The sequence below is a fragment of the Heterodontus francisci genome, chromosome 29 (assembly GCF_036365525.1).
Source record: "Heterodontus francisci isolate sHetFra1 chromosome 29, sHetFra1.hap1, whole genome shotgun sequence".
Lineage (NCBI taxonomy): Eukaryota > Metazoa > Chordata > Chondrichthyes > Heterodontiformes > Heterodontidae > Heterodontus > Heterodontus francisci.
The window spans coordinates 15,648,391-15,665,473 of NC_090399.1; the positions used below are offsets into that span (position 1 = coordinate 15,648,391).

General features: G+C 46.1%; 1 protein-coding gene across 1 annotated transcript; it reads left to right on the forward strand.

Annotated features, from left to right (window-relative positions):
* The first annotated feature begins 210 nt into the window (after window positions 1-210).
* Window positions 211-13,260, forward strand: pdxp (pyridoxal (pyridoxine, vitamin B6) phosphatase). Its single transcript, XM_068009510.1, has 2 exons — window positions 211-838; window positions 11,079-13,260. The coding sequence occupies exons 1-2, from the start codon at window positions 259-261 to the stop codon at window positions 11,411-11,413; spliced, it is 915 nt and encodes a 304-aa protein (XP_067865611.1). The 5' UTR covers window positions 211-258; the 3' UTR covers window positions 11,414-13,260.
* Window positions 13,261-17,083: the final 3,823 nt, after the last annotated feature.

The following is a 17,083-nucleotide window of genomic DNA, read 5'->3' on the forward strand; positions in this document are numbered from 1 at the left end:
CGATTGGCCAGTACCACTGTCAATCATAAGTCGAGCTGCTGCCAGGGAGGTGGCGGAGTCGGCAGCCTGTCCCGCCTCCTTTACATTTCACCCATTCACAGGCCGGCTACCGAAGACGGAAGCGGGCCGCCGTCTCTGATTGGTGGAGGCGCGACTTCTCACTCTGCCGACGTTCCGAAATTCACACTCCCATTGGCTAGGTGGACTGTCGATCACGTTAGGCCCCGCCTTCCCGCTGCCGGCGGTTGGTGAGCGGAGATGGCGGCGGTTGGCGCTTGTTGCCTGCGGCTGAGCGCCGAGGGCGGGCCCCGGGCCCGGGAGCTGCTGGCCGCGATCGACAGCTTCCTGCTGGACTGCGACGGGGTGGTGTGGAACGGGGAGCGGGCGGTGAGCGGGGCCGCGGAGCTGCTGAGCCGGCTGCAGGCGCTGGGCAAGCGGCTCTACCTGGTCAGCAACAACGGCAGCCGCTCGGGGGCCGGGCTGCTGGACAAGTGCGGGCGGCTGGGCCTCCAGCTCCGGCCCCAGCAGCTCTTCAGCAGCGCCCGCTGCTCGGCCCTCTACCTCCGCCGGGCCCGGCCCGGGGGCCGGGTCTACGTCCTGGGCAGCCCGGGGCTGTGCGCCGAGCTGAGGGAGGCCGGCCTGCGGGTGTTGGGCGGCGGAGAGGAGGAGGAGGAGGAGCCCGGCCCCGAGGTCCACGCCGTCCTGGTCGGCTACGACGAACACTTCAGCTTCGCCCGGCTGGCCAAGGCCTGCGGCTACTTGCGGGACCCCAGCTGCCTATTCCTGGCCACCGACCCCGACCCCTGGCACCCTCAGGGAGGAGGGAGGGTGATTCCAGGTGAGAGAAACTACCTTAATTAAAAGCAAAATACTGCGGCTGCTGAAAATCTGAAATAAAAACAAGAAATGCTGGAAATACTCAGCAGGGCTGGCAGCATCTGTGGAGACAGAAACCGAGTTCACGTTTCAGGTCAGTCCGTGACCTTTCATCAGAACTGGCAAATATTAGAAATGTGAAAGGTTTTAAGTAAAGCAGGGGTGGGGCAGGAGATAACAAGGGAGAAGGTGTAGATAGGGCAAGGTCACAGAATAGCTGACTAGAAGGTCATGGAGCAAAGGCAAACAATCTGTTAGTGGTGTAATAAAAACAAAATACTGCAGATGCTGGAAATCTGAAATAAAAACAAGAAGTGCTGGAACCACTCAGCAGATCTGGCAGCATCTGTGGAAAGAGAAGCGGAGTTAACATTTCGGGTCAGTGACCCTTCATCGGAACTGACAAATATTAGAAAAGTCACGGTTATAAGCAAGTGAGGTGGGGGTGGGGCAAGAGATAACAAAGGAGGTTTAAGATTGGACCAGGCCACGTAGCTGACCAAAAGGTCACGGAGCAAAGGCAAACAATATGTTAATGGTGTGTTGAAAGACAAAGCATTAGTACAGATTAGGTATTAATACACTGAATATTGAACAGCAGCAAGTGCAAACATGAAAAAAAACAGTGGGTAAGCAAACTGAACAAACTAAGATGAAATGAAATAAATGCAAAAAAAAAAATTGTAAAAAATGTAAAAAAGAAAAAAATAACTAAAAATGAAAGTAAAATGGGGGGCTGTCATGCTCTGAAATTATTGAACTCAATGTTCAGTCTGGCAGGCTGTCATGTGCCTAATCGGTAGATGAGATGCTGTTCCTCGAGCTTGCGTTGATGTTCACTGGAACACTGCAGCAATCCCAGGACAGAGATGTGAGCATGAGAGCAGGGGGGAGTGTTGAAATAGCAAGCAACCGGAAGCTCAGGGTCCTGCTTGCGGACTGAGCGGAGATGTTCCGCAAAGCGGTCACCCAGTCTGCGCTTGGTCTCCCCAATGTAGAGGAGACCACACTGTGAGCAGCGAATACAGTATACTACATTGAAAGAAGTACAAGTAAACCGCTGCTTCACCTGAAAGGAGTGTTTGGGGCCTGGAATAGTGAGGAGAGAGGAGGTAAATGGGCAGGTATTACACCTCCTGTGATTGCAGGGGAAGCTGCCATGGGACGGGGACGAGGTGGTGGGGGTAATGGAGGAGTGGACCAGGGTGCCGCGGAGGGAACGATCCCTTCGGAATGCTGACAGGGGAAGGGAGGGGAAGATGCGACTGGTAGTGGCATCACGCTGGAGGTGGTGGAAATGGCGGAGGATGATCCTTTGGATATGGAGGCTGGTGGGGTGAAAAGTGAGGACAAGGGGAACCCTGTCACGGTTTTGGGAGGGGAAGGGGTGAGGGTAGAGGTGCGGGGAATGGGCCGGAAACGGTTGAGGGCCCTGTCAGCCATAGTGGGGGGAAATCCTCGGTTGAGGAAAAAGGAGGTCATATCAGAAGCACCATCATGGAAGGTAGCATCATCAGAGCAGATGCGTTGGAGACGGAGAAACTGGGAGAATGGAATGGAGTCCTTACAGGAGGTAGGGTGTGAAGAAGTGTAGTCGAGGTAGCTGTGGGAGTCGGTGGGCTTATAATGGATATTAGTAGACAACCTATCCCCAGAGATGGAGACAGAGAAGTCGAGGAAGGGAAGTGTCAGAGATGGACCATGTAAAGGTGAGAGAAGGGTGGAAATTGGAAGCAAAGTTGATAAAGTTTTCCAGTTCGGGACGGGAGCAGGAAACGGCACTGATACAGTCATCGATGTACTGGAAAAAGAGTTGGGGGAGGGGGCCTGAGTAGGACTGGAACAAAGAATGCTCGACATATCCCACAAAAAGGCAGGTATAACTAGGACCCATGCGGGTACCCATAGCAACACCTTTTACTTGAAGGAAGTGCGTGGAGTTGAAGGAGAAGTTGTTCAATGTGAGAACAAGTTCAGCCAGGCAGAGGAGGGTGGCGGTGGATGGGGACTGGTTGGGCCTCTGTTCCAGGAAGAAGCGGAGAGCCCTCAAACCATCCTGGTGGGGGATGGAGGTGTAGAGCGATTGGACGTCCATAGTGAAGAGGAGGCGGTTGGGACCAGGAAACTGGAAATTGTCAAAATGACGTAGGGCGTCAGAAGAGTCACGGATGTAGGTGGGAAGAGAATGGACCAGCGGAGAAAAGATAGAGTCTAGATAGGAAGTAATAAGTTCAGTGGGGCAGGAGCAGGCTGACACAATGTGTCTGTTGGGACAGTCCCGTTTGTGGATTTTGGGAAGGAGGTAGAAGCGGGCTGTCCGGGGTTGCAGGACTATGAGGTTGGAAGCTGTAAGGGGAAGATCTCCAGAGGAGATGAGGTCAGTGACAGTCCTTTGGACGGTGGCTTGATGTTCGGTGGTGGGGTCATGGTCCAGAGGGAGGTAGGAAGAAGTGTCCGTGAGTTGGCGTTGAGCTTCTGCAAGGTAGAGGTCGGTACACCATACAACAACAGCACCACCCTTGTCTGCAGGTTTGATGACCATGTCGGGGTTAGACCTGAGAGAACAGAGTGCCTCAAGTTCAGAGGGGTACAGGTTAGAGTGAGTGAGGGGGGCAGAGAAATTGAGCCGACCAATGTCTCGCCGACAGTTTTCAATGAAGAGATCAAGAGCGGGTAAGGGGCCAGGGGGAGGGGTCCAGGTAGAGGGAGAATGCTGGAGGCGGGTGAATGGGTTATTATTATATTGGGTTATTAACATATTGTTTGCCTTTGCTCCGTGACCTTTTGGTCAGCTATGTGGCCTGGTCCAATCTAGACCTCCTTTGTTATCTCTTGCCCCACCCCCACCTCACTTGCTTATAACCTGTGACTTTTCTAATATTTGTCAGTTCCGATGAAGGGTCACTGACCCGAAACGTTAACTCTGCTTCTCTTTCTACAGATGCTGCCAGACCTGCTAATCTGTTAATGGTGTGTTGAAAGACAAAGCCTTAGAACAGATAGGGTGTTAACGGACTGAAAACTGAACAGCCGCAAGTACAAACATGAAAAAAAAAAGCAGGTAAGCAAACTGAACAAATTAAGATAAAACAAACGAAAAAAATAACTAAAAATCAAAGTAAAATGGGGGGCCCGTCAGAGCCTGTTTCAGAGCATGACGGGACCCCCCCCCCCCATTTTACTTCCATTTTTTGTTTTATCTTCGTTTGTTCAGTTTGCTTACCCACTTTTTTTTCATGCTTGTGCTTGCGGCTGTTCAGTTTTCAGTCCGTTAACACCCTATCTGTTCGAAGGCTTTGTCTTTCAACACACCATTAACATACTGTTTGCCTTTGCTCCATGACTTTCTGGTCGGTTATTCTCTGTGACCTTATCCTATCAACACCTCTTTTGTTATCTCTTGCCCCAGCCCCGCTTTACTTGCTTAAAACCTTTCACATTTCTAATATTTGCCAGTTCTGAAGAAGGGTCACTGACCCGAAACGTTAACTCTGCTTCTCTCTCCACAGATGCTGGCAGACCTGCTGAGTATTTCTAGCATTTCTTGTTTTTATTTTAGATTTCCAGCATCCGCAGTATTTTCCTTTATGCAAAAAAGAGCTATCCAGCCTAATCCCACTTTCCAGCTCTTGGTTCCTAGCCCTGTAGGTTACGACACTTCAAGTGCAGAGCCAAGTAAAACTGAAAATCATGTTCAGTCTGCTTTTGAGGAAATTGCCACGTCAGTTGAGGCGCTATGGGCTCTTGTCTCTGAGTTAGAATCTCGGCTGCTGCTCCCAGTGAAGTGCGATCCTGCCATCTTCCATGCGACTCACATGGCCAATCCAATACTGGATTATTGTAAAACCCACCTAGTTCACTAATGTTCGTTAGGGAAGGAAATCTGCCGTCCTTATCCGGTTTGGCTTATATTTACCCACAGCAAAAAGCAATCTTTTTGTTCCTGAGCTTAACGGCAGTATCTTTAATTGAAGCCTGATCAGATTCTCGAACTTGGAGTGACTGGTGCCACCTCTGACTGACCAATGGCGAGTGTTGATTAAATAGATCAGCCACCTCCACAAGGTGCCAACAACTGGTGGGGTTAGTGGGACCCTCGATGGAGGAAACACCATCTAATGTCCAATTGAAGTGACCAGTCATCATGTGAGCCTAGACATGAAGGGTTGCTAATTAGTCTTGGGCAATAGTTAGTGGGAAAGATAGCTGGGCAGGGTCTAGAATGGTCAGCCAGTTCTCTAGTCTTTGACCATTGTGCAGAAGAATTAATTTCACACCTGAAGTATCAACAGACAGTCCACTAGGGCAAGGAAATGCAGGGTGCTTGACCTTCCTTAGCCCTCACATGACATCCAGGCACATGGATTTTACAGCAGGAGAACACTACAGTAGCAAATAGGAATTGATGACCAATGTGATGATTTTCCCAGCCCTGGCTTTGGGAGCTAATTTTAAGAGCAACTTGCATCATTTAAAAAAAATTACTTTCAATGTTGGCAGGTGGCACAAGTTTAAATATTGATTTCAGGACAAGAGCATGTTCGGAGTTGCGTGATGACAAGAATGGAATCCAGTGTTAGCTTCCAGCTCACTTCATCATGTAATTATTTATAAGCCTCGTGACCTGTCCCGTGCAGATCCCAATATGATGTTTACAGTCCATGGAAAGGACGGTCACTGCTTTTTGTCTCCAGTAGTTACTGAATTCTTAATAACTCTTAATTTCGTAAAATTAGTTATTGCTATGTTCTTCTTGGCTTTAACACTGTGGCTATTTAGTTATGAGTGCAGATTTGAACTAATAAATGTTTAATTTGATCATCTGAAATTCCTCCCATACTTATCTGGGCTTAACCCAATTTTCTCCAGTAGAGTATTGACAAAAGTCTTAATCATCCTTGCATATGATGCAGTTGGGATGCCGATCAGCCCTGATCTAATTGAATGACTGAATTGGCTATTCATGTTGAGTAAACAGCCTATGGAGTCATTTCAGAGTCTTTGTAGCCCCTTCCAGTAGAGGTCGCTGATTAGTGACCAGGAGTGGGAGCTCTTTAATTCACTCTTCTGAGCCCACAGGCAAATCCTAGCAAGATCTTCCTTCCTTCCTTTCCACCACCTGAGCTGAGTTTGGTATTGACCAGGCATTGAACCTGGCACCTTATTAATCAATGTTGCACCACTTGGTGTATTTATCACTGAGCAATGAAGAGAGAAGTGAATAGTTCCCTCACAGACTGAATCCTCTCCCCTTTATCGTGACCTGCATGTTGTAGGGTAAGCCACCTCTAACACTTCTGTGCTTTCTTTTTCCTGTGTACAAACACTCCTGATAGGTTTGAAATCTTTGAACTCCAGTGCTCAGGACCCCAGTGCTGAGGATGGGGAGCACATCTCAAGTCAGATCGCCTGTAATGCTAGACCAGCTACGACCCAATAAGGGACAAATGATCAGTGATTCGAGCAGCCTTCAGGAACAAGTTCTTAAACCACGGTCCAAGCCCTCACCCAGGATTCGTAGTGCAGCCTGGGGAGGATTTACTGGCATTTCTAAATCAGGGGATCACCATGAGAAGACAACATCCTAAAGTCAAGCAAGTTGTTGTGACCTGTATTGCACTGTCTGAAAGTAGAAGCAGGTTCAATAACAGCTTTCAAAAGAGAATTGGTTACAAAGATGAAAAGGAAAATGTTTGCGGGGCTATGTGAGAGCAGGGACTAATCAGATATCTCTGTCAAAGAGCCAGCACAGCCGCAATGGATCAAATGGCCACCTCCAATGCCGTAAGATTCTAATGCTTATGGTGTTTTTGATTTTTTTTTTAATTTAGTGACTCATCTGTTTGGGGTGTTTGTGCTGAATTTTTTTTTTCTATTTCAAGGTCCCAATGTCAGGATCAAATATTCCCAAGTGACATTTAGAATGGTTAGATGTAGAGTAAAGCTCCCTCTCTATTCGGCCTCAGTCCGGGAAGAGTGCTCTGTACTTAATTAGCAGAATGTTTCTCTTGATTTGTCACATTAGCTCATCGGAGTGAGATTGTCAATTTGAGACGTTGAAATCCTGAAATTAGGAGCAGGATTCAGATTCCCCAAACATCTTGTCTGTGGCCACTTAGAGTATTCAAGAAATGGGGTTTGAACTGGAGATAACCCAAGGTCCCAAACGTTGGGGGGCAATAAAGAGCAACTTGTAGTTATAGCAGCCTTCACATCCCAAAGCGCTTTCCAGCCAATGAAGTATTGTTTGAAGTATAGTCAGTGTTGTAATGTAGGAAATGAGTCAATTTGTGTACAGTACACTTCCGCAAACAGCAACGTGATAACCAGTTACTTTGTTTTTAATGATGTTGATTGAGAGATAAATATTGGCCAGAAGACTGGAGAGAACTCCCCAGCTCTTTTATGAGATAGTGCTGCTGGATTTTATGTCCACTTGAGAAGGCAGTCAGGGCGTCGGTTTAACATCTCATCCAAAAGATGACATCTCTGACAGTGCAGTGCTCCCTCAGTACTGCCTAGTCTCTGGAATGAGAATTGAACCCACGAGCTTCTGATTTAGGGTGAGTGTGCTACCATGGCTGAAAGGCCAGTGGACAAGTTACTAACTTGGCCTTCTGGTGGCTGGTTCTGAGATGACTGCCTCTCCACTCTCCTCAATTTGTTTCCTGAATGCCCTTTAATCAGCTTAAAGCTCTTTGCATAGACTGTGCGTAAAGATTCCTTCTGTTGGTGCAACTTACTTGAGAAGTGTTGCTGCAGCTAATTTATATAATCATGATCTTTGACCCTTTATCCTGACTCTCTGAGTTAACTACAACAACTCGTGTTTATATAGCTCCTCTAACTTAGTAAAACATTGCTAAGGAGTGTCTCAGGAGCGATATCAAACCAAATTTGACACCAAGCCACATAGCGATATTGGGCAGGTGACCAAAAGGTTGGTCAAGGGATGGTTTTTAAGAGCGAGAGGGAGGTGGAGAGGTTTAAGGAGAGATTTTCAGAGCTTGGCGCCCAGGCAGCTGAAGGCATGGCCGTCAGTGGTGGAGTGCTGGGAATCGGGGAGGTGCAGAAGGCCAGAATTGGAAAAGGAGATAAAACAGGCTTGAGCTAATCCATGGTGTCGGCTCACTGGCAGCCGAGTGGGCCAGATGGTGCCTTATCTAATGGTTCCTGCTAATTCGGTTGGGCTAGTGATAGTTGAGTGGAGCACACAGAGAGTTTGACCTGTAGCACGCTCGGTGAGGAAGCAGAAAAATCAGCGAGGCAGCAGCCTTTAAAGGGACCAGTTGTGGCAGTGATGAGGAAGCTCAGCCATTGGCTCCTGCTGCACAAGCAGTGCCGTTACTCCCGGTGCTGAAGGGTTGGAGGTCCTACTGGAGGAGGCTCACCGGAGGAGGATACCCTGTAGTTAAAAACATGGGTGCAGGCTTTCCAAGTCTATTGTTGAGCAGAACAAACTTCTTGTTCCTCTTTTATTCATCAGGGTTCAGCAAAGCAACTGTCCTTCGTTATTCACTGATGATGTGTCTCTGTCCTTGAAAAGTACAGCAAGTTACAGACAATACGTTCTCTCACAAGGCTGCTTTGTAATATGCAATAATGCTTTCTGATTTTGGCAGAATATTCAATTATTGCCAAGAGGGGTTTGCTCAATTGACATTTTGATACAGTGGTCTGTTCCTCGGTGAGCTATCAATCCCAAATTCGTCTGCCTGGCATTTCTTCTTGAATATATTGGCTGTGCATGAGTTACACTTCATTTTCCTGTTCTTACTTTTAACCAGGTTCTGCTCTTTTACCAAGTATCACCCTGCTAATCCAGGGTTTCAAGTCCATTTCTTTATCCATCTCACAGTCCCCGACAGTTAGTTCCCAGTCTGCGGCCCTTACTGAGTTCTCAAGTTTCTGTGTCAGGAGATTGTGGGTTCAATTCACATTCCAGAGGCTGGAGCATGTAATCTAGGCTGGCGCTGTTAGTGCAGCACTCCCTCAGTACTGCACTAACAGTCAGGTGCTATCTTTGGGACGAAATGTTAAAGCAAGGCCCTGTCTGCCCCCTCAGGTGGATGTAAAAGATCCCATGACTTTATTTTGAAGAAGAGCAGGGGAATTATCCCTGGTGTTCTGGCCAATATGTATCCCTCACCCCTCTCAACAACTGATTGTGGTCATTACCACATTGCTGTTTGTGGGAGCCTGCTTGTGTTTCCAACATGACGACTGTTAACTACACTTCAAAAGTGCTTTCGGACATCCTGAGTTTGTGAAAGGTCTTTCTTCTTTACCCACTTTTCCTTAGTGGCATTATTTACCTCCAATCCTCGTCCACACCTCCAATTTATGTGGGGAGAATCTACCTCTGAACTCTCCTGCTCCTCTTCGCACAGTGCCATGGGATCCTTTACGTCCACCTGTTCGGGCAGATGGGGCCTCGGTTTAATATCTCCTCCGAAAGAGCGTCTTCTACAGCATAGCGCCCCCTCCGTACTGCACTGGGGCAGTCAGCCTAGATTTTGGGCTGAAGTCTCTGGAGTGGGTCTTGAGCCTCCAACCTTCTGAGTCAGAGGTGAGAGTGCTCCCACAGCTGAAATGGGGGTGAAAGATAAACTCTGAAGTGGGGGTTACGGCGTTAGTGGGGCGTTGTGATTATCCTGACAGCTTTTGGGAAGCTCAGAATTTTTAAATTAAACCTCTCAATTGTGATGTTTTTTTGATAAAGTATTTTCAATTAAGCAGAATGCTAATATAAAAATGCAACATTTTTGAGAGGGATACATGTATCCAAATGTGTCTGCAAGTGAGCCTACAGCACAGAAACTGGACCTTCAGCCCAACTGGTCCATGCTGGTGTTTGTGTACCACACGAGCCTCCTCCCATCCATCTTAATCTAACCGCATCAATATATCCTTCTGTTCCTTTCTCCCTCATGCTCATCTAGCTCCCTTTAAATGCCTCAATGCTGTTCATCTGAACGATTCCTTGTGGGATCGAGTTCCGTATTCTCACCACTCTCTGGGTGAAGAGGTTTCTCCTGAAGTCCCTATTGGATTTATTAGTGACTATCTTATATTTATGGCCCCTAGTTTTGGACTCTGCCAACAAGAGGAAACATCTTCTCTCCAGCGATCTACCCTATCAAACCCTTTCATAATCTTCAGTCTATCAGAACAGCCCTTCGCCTTCTCTTTTCTAAAGAGAGTCACAACCTGTTCAGCCTTTCCTGGTAGTTATAACCTCTCAGTTGTGGTAACATTCTTGTCAGACTTTTTTTTAGCTTCTGCAATGCCTCTATATCCTTTTATAATACGGAGACCAGAACTGTGCGCAGTACTCCAAGTGTGGTCTGGCCAAGGATCTATACAAGTCCAGTATAACGTCCCTGCTTTTCAATTCTATTACTCTAGAAATGAATCCTAGTGTTTGCTGCTTTTATGCCGTGTTATCCTGCATTGTTACTTTTAATGATTTGTGTGTCTGCACCCCTGGATTCCTTTGCTCCATAAACCCCATTTAGACTCTCTTTTCCTAGGGATTGTGTGTGTGTCACCTCTTTATTGCCCATTCCATTAGTTAATTAATGCTGTCCTGTATTTCTCACAGTTCTTCCTCAGTATTAACTATACCATCAATTATTTTTAGATTAAAACTATCAATTGTGATACTTTTCAAAGTTTGTGGAATTCAGCTCAATATCAAAATTCAACATCTTTGAGGGAAGTACAGACCCAAACTCCCCCCTTCAGATTTTCGTGTACCTGTAGGAAGGAGAGTGTGCAGCTCAACTTGCGTGGTTGGGGAATTGAGAACATTTTTGTCTCAGTCTCAGGATAAGAGGTTGGACATTTAGGACTGAGATGAGAAATTTCTTCACTCAGAAGGTTGTGAATCTTTGGAATTCTCTACTCCCAGAAGGTCATGAATGCACAGTTATTGAGTATGAAAAGACAGTGCTCGATACTAAGGAAATTAAAGGATATGGGGATAATGTGGGAAGGTGGAGTTCAGGTAGAAGATTGTTGAGTGGTGGAGCAGGCATGAAGGGCCAAATGGCCTACCCCTAGCTCCTGGGGTCGGGGGGTGGGGGGGGTGGTGGTTGGTGGTGCATGGAGACATGAGATGGGCACTGGGGCAGGGAGAGATGGCAGGATTGGAATCTGAATCAAAACGTGGCCCCCTTTCTTTCCATTTTTCATTTCAGGTACCGGCAGTCTGACAGCAGCAGTCGAGGTGGCATCAGGCCGTAAAGCCGAGGTGATTGGAAAGCCCAGCAGGTTCATGTTTGACTGCATCGCCAGCGAAGCAGGAGACGGCGCTGTCGATCCCACTCGGGCGCTGATGATCGGCGACCGTCTGGAGACGGACATCCTCTTCGGCGCCAACTGCGGGATGCGGACGGTGCTGGCCCTGACCGGTGTCTCTAGCCTGGAAGAGGCCCAGGCCAACATGGCCAGTGAACTTCCGCACTGCAGGAGGATGGTACCTGACTTCTACGTGGACAGTATTGCTGATTTCCTTCCGCTGCTGAAGGACTGACTGCAGAAGAGAGAAGCAGACCTGGCGCCAATGGCCTTCAAACGACTCTATAGTCAGGCCTCGAGTGGTACTGGAGCACCTGACAGCTGCTTTTGACAGGCTGGCATCCCTTGCAACCTTTCCTTATGACCTGTCAGAAACTGTAAAGATGCCTTGAGGTTGATCGTAAAGCAGAGCTTTAGTTAACGGACAGAGGACCAGGAGTAGGTCCAAAAAGTTAGTCATTTTCTTTCTGTCGCTGTTTACTAAGCGATACGGATTTAATAAAAGTGCAAAATGTCGCTACGGCGACTCGCTACGAGCCCATTTTTATAACTTCATTTAAAATTTAGAATAGGGGGAGGTGTGCAGTTTATGCCTGACCACCTGCCAAGATCTCTGTGCTCCAATTCTGGTCTTTTGTTCCACCATTGGTGGCCGTGTCTTCTCTCAGAGGGTCTTTCATGTTTGGAATTCTCTTCCCCAGAAAGCAATGGAGGCTGGGTCGTTGAATATATTCAAGGATGAGTTAGACAAGAGTTTTGATCTACAAGGGATCGAAGGTTATGGGGGGGGCAGGCAGGAAAGTGGAGTTAAGGCCACAGTCAGATCAGCCATGATCTTATTGAATAATGGAGCAGGGTCGAGGGGCTGAATGGCTTACTCTTCCTATTTAAGAAAAAAAAAGTTCCATCTGGGCCAGTGTAAGAGAATTCTAATCTGCCCCAAATATGGTTTGCAATTTGATCCTTTTATTGTGTTTGCCCAAGTCTTTGACACATGCAATGTCTCTAAACAAGATATTAAGGGGAACTAATGGGTTAGATGGAGAAACCATTTCCACTGTCGCTACACTGGGGAACATAGCCTAAAAATCAGAGGCAGATCTTTCGGGAACAAATTTAGGAAATACACCGACATGAAAAAGAAGTTTGGAATTCTCTTTGGCCATCGGCTGTTGATGCTAGATCTACCGATATTATTTCAATCACAGATTTATACTTAAGGGATATGGGGCAAAGGCAGTTAATATGGAGTTAGTCGGAAGATAGAAGCTCTTTGCGACTTCTGCGTATCTTGTTCATAGATTCCCAAGGGTGAGAACGAGGATGAGGCACGGCCTGTTACATCCAACATACAGCACCTCCTGTGCGAACTGTACCAAGTGCATGCAGTTAGAGATATTCTTCTCGAACAAGGAAGGAAAATGAAAGAAATGCAAGATGATCGTGCTGGGAGTGAATTTCCCAAACTAGCTATTGGTCAGCAAGAAACCCTGTTCTGCAACAGTCTCCAAAGTTCAACTATAACCACATTCTTACGAAGTAACTACTCATACTGACGCTATACTGCATTGTGACCGAGGTCTAATCAGAGCTGTTCATCATCCAAGACCATGGAAGACTCCATTGCAACTCGTACAAGATCAAAGACTCAGACGGAGTCTACACATTCTTCTGTAAAATCTAATTCACTAACATCTGTTCCAGTATCTGAGAACAGCTACCCTACTTCAAAATCTCACAGAGTTATTAAACCACCTTTACGTTTTCGCGTCTGATGTTCTTACATATTCTTATTGTCTTTGTTGTATTATCTCCTGATACTTTTCTGTACATGTATATAGGTAACTTCAACCTGCCTAAGGGAGAAGTGTAAATATTGTCCTCTTTTCCTTCTGGGAAAAGGGGTTGTGTCTGTACACCTTTTAAGAGGTGTGTGGCTCCAAGATCATTTTAGTCATATAAGGAACTATGATGTAACACCACATGATTCTGAGTGTTAAGGCAATCTTGAAAATACACCTATACAATAAACATCTCAATGTTGCTTTCTCTGTAATCAATAAAGAAACCCACAATATTGTATTACTGATGTTATCTTGAATGATCAGTCTTTGCATACAGTCTATACAAACATAGAGCTTTAAGCAACACGCAGCAGCCACTCTATGAACAGAGCAGTGATAAGTATATGCATTCAAGAATAAATCTGATAGGGAATTCAGGAGGAATCTGTTTACCCAGAGTGGTAAGAATGTAGAACAAGGAGTGTTTGAAGTGAACAGCAAAGATATATTTAAAGAGAAGCTAGATAAGCACATGAGGGAGAAAGGGATGGAAGGATATGTTGATAGGATGAATGAAGTAGGGATGGGAGGTGGCTCATGTGCTGCATGGAACAGTTGGGTTAAATGGCCTGTTTCTGTGCTCTTGACTCAATCTAATTCCATGTAATTGGAATTCTGCTGTGCACCAAAATTTCAAAGATGGTCCCTCGGTATTCCTTGGCCTTCTGATTGCTTCTCAGGTGGAGTCTGTGCTCCTCAAGTTGTGTCTCTCGCTGTCAGGATTTCCAACTTGGATCCACAAGTTGCTGCAAAGAAATCCTGCAATTCTCCCCGAAGTACCAGACTTTTTGTCACCCCTAAGTTAAGGCTTTGTATCCTTTTTACAGTGAGAGGGATAGAAGTCCTCTTTCAACTGTACAAAACCCTGGTTCGAGCACACCTTTATAAGGGTATGTTGGCCTTGGAGGGGGTGTTGAGATTTACCAGAATGATACTTGGACTCCCAAGGGTTAAATTGAGATATTACACAAACTGGGATTGTAATTCCTGGAATTGAGAAGGTTAAGGAGTGATCTAATTGAATATTTCAAGATATTAAGAGGAACACCTAGCGTGGATGGAGAAATTATTCCAGCTGGTTGGGAAATCTAAGACTTGGGGGCATCGTCTAAAGGATTTGAGCCAGACTTTTCAAGAGAGAAATTAGGAAGGGTGTTAGTAATTTGGGACTCACTTCTGCAAATGGTCATTGATGATAGATTAATTGTTAATTTTCAAACTGGGCTTGATAGTTTTTGTTAACCAAAGGTATAAAGGGTTATGGGGGTACAGATCAGCCATGATCTCATTGAATGGCAGCAGAACAGACACGAGGGGCTAAATGGGCTCCTCCTGATTCCTGCTACTTGGTGGCCTATGCCTCAACCACTGTGTGTAGGACATATCCAAGTTAAAAATGTATTTCAGAAGTTGTTATAGTATGGATCTATGATGTCCTTGCCAATATCTATCCCTCAGCCAACATCACTAAAAAACATGATCTGGTCATTGTCACATTGCTATTTGTGGGAGCTTGCTGTGCACAAATTGGCTGTCGTGTTTCCTAGATTACAACAGCGCCTACACTTCAAAAGCATTTTTGAAAGGCACAATAATAAGGCAAGCCTTTTTTTCAACCGTGATTCAGTGGGTTTTTTTGTTATTTCATGGGATTTATTGCCCACCCCTAATTGCCCTTGAGAAGGTGGTGGTGAGCCGCAGTCCTTGTTGTGTAGGTACCACCCACAGTGCTGTTAGGAAGCGAGTTGTAGGTTTTTGACCCAGTGATAGTAAAGGAACAGGAATATATTTCCAAGTCAGGATGATGAGTGACTCAGAGGGGAACTTGTAGGTGGCAATGTGCCCATGTTTCTGCTGCCCTTGTACTTCTAGATGGGAGAGGCCAAGCACTGTTGCCTCTGAGTCAGAAGTTTATTGGTCAAATCCCACTCCAGAGACTTGAGCACAAACTCCAGGCTGATACTCAGTGCAGTACCGAGCGGGTGCTGCACTGTCGGAGGTGCAGTCTTTTGGATGAGATGTTAAACCGAGGCCACAAGTTCCTTTCTGAGGTGGACATAAAAAGATTCCACAGCACTTTTTTGAAGCGGAGCAGGGGAGTTGTGACACTGCTGTTTTTGGGAGTTTGTTGTGCTCAAATCTGATGCCACATTTCCTACATTACAGCAGTGATTAAACTTCAAAAGTACTTTATTGGCTGTAAAGCGCTTTGAGACATCCCAAAGGTTGTGAAAGGCACTATATAAATTTAAGCCTTTTCACTATTGTAACCTACGTGAGTGCAGGAATTGCCGTCCATTTTTATTTGGCTTGAAATCTGGTTCCTGATGCTGACAATGTGCGTCCTCCTTCATTAGTCAACTGAAGCAGCCGCTGATAATATTCCTCAAGTCCCAGCTACGTCTCTCATCTTATTGGCTGCTGGGTGCCTGAGACATTTGATTGGCATTTATGGTAACCAAACAGGGCACTAGCTTCACTGTTTAGCACTACATCAAAGTAAATCATTTCATATCAAAGCACAATTGAGATTTGCATTTATAAAATTTCCATCTCAAATGTTATTTCGAAAACTTTAGCAGACACGAGTTATAGAGCCATTTAGGGTACAGAAAGTGGCCAGTCGGCCCATTGAGTCCATGCCAGCTCTCCGTAGAGCAATCCAGTCAGTCCCATTCCCCCACTCTGTCCCCGTCGTCCTGCAAGCTAATTTCCCTCAAGTGCCCATCCAGTGTCCTTTGGAAATCATTGATTGTCTAGTGTTTGGCGTTTTCCAACAGTTTCCTCTGTATCGATGCTTCTTTTAGACCACAGATGGATTGGTCTCTTGTTGCATGATTCGGGTACCCACCAACTCTCACAATATCTTGACTTAGAAATATACCAATCATCGCTGCTGGGTCAAAATCCTGCAATTCCCTCTCTAACAGCACTGTGGGAGCACCGTGACCACACGGACTGGAGCGGTTCAAGAAGGAGGCTCCCACCACCACCTTGTCAAGGGCAACACGGGATGGGTAATAAATGTCAGCTTTGCCAGCGATGCCCACATCCCATGAATGAATAAATAAAAAGGTCACAGATTTTGGACAGCCATAAACTGCGAAACATTTCCATCTTCCTTTCGTCGCCTCTGGTTAAACAAGTAGCTTAAGGCTCAGATGTTCTTTGACCACTTGGACTAACCTCTGATTTTTGTGTCTTTAATCTGGGCAGGAGTGATCAGATGCTTCATACACATATAATTTGTAGCTTTTCAGGTAGTAAGAAAAACTTCTCTCATTTTGGCATGATTTAGTAAGTTCATTTGCCTTTAAATTAAAAAAAAACTTTCTATATACTCACTCCAGCTAGAGCCCTTTTGCTACCCTTCGACTTTCCCAACTGAAGCTGACAGGATTAAAACAATTGCCGTGACAATGTTTACCGCTAATTGAGTAACAAAGGTTTCCAAAATTTGATTTTTGTAATCATACATTTTCTGTTATATCTCTCACCAACTGTTATATCTGCTAAACACTCAAGTTGGTGGAGTAATGCAATGGCTGCTTTTAGTACAGACTTTCTGGAATATTCCCTTTAGATATGGCAAACACACAATAAGAGGCCTCTCATGCATTGCCTGATTTCCTTCACACCCACCATTGACAGCCGTGCCAACAGCTGCCTGGGCCCTAAGCTCTGGAATTCCCTCCCTGCACAGTGGCGCAGTGGTTAGCACCGCAGCCTCACAGCTCCAGCGACCCGGGTTCAATTCTGGGTACTGCCTGTGCGGAGTTTGCAAGTTCTCCCTGTGACTGCGTGGGTTTTCGCCGGGTGCTCCGGTTTCCTCCCACAGCCAAAGACTTGCAGGTTGATAGGTAAATTGGCCATTATAAATTGCCCCTAGTATAGGTAGGTGGTAGGGGAATTGAGGGAAGGTGGGGATGTGAGAGGGTAATGGGATTAATGTAGGATTAGTATAAATGGGTGGTTGATGGTCAGCACAGACCCGGTGGGCCGAAGGGCCTGTTTCAGTGCTGTATCTCTAAATAAAAAAAAAATAAACTAAATAAACCTTT

Excerpts from the sequence above, each read along its gene's own strand:
- pdxp (XM_068009510.1), top strand. The coding sequence starts at position 259 with ATGGCGGCGGTTGGCGCTTGTTGCCTGCGGCTGAGCGCCGAGGGCGGG. Across the intron at positions 839-11,078 it reads AGGAGGGAGGGTGATTCCAG|GTACCGGCAGTCTGACAGCA; the intron begins GTGAGAGAAACT and ends TTTTCATTTCAG.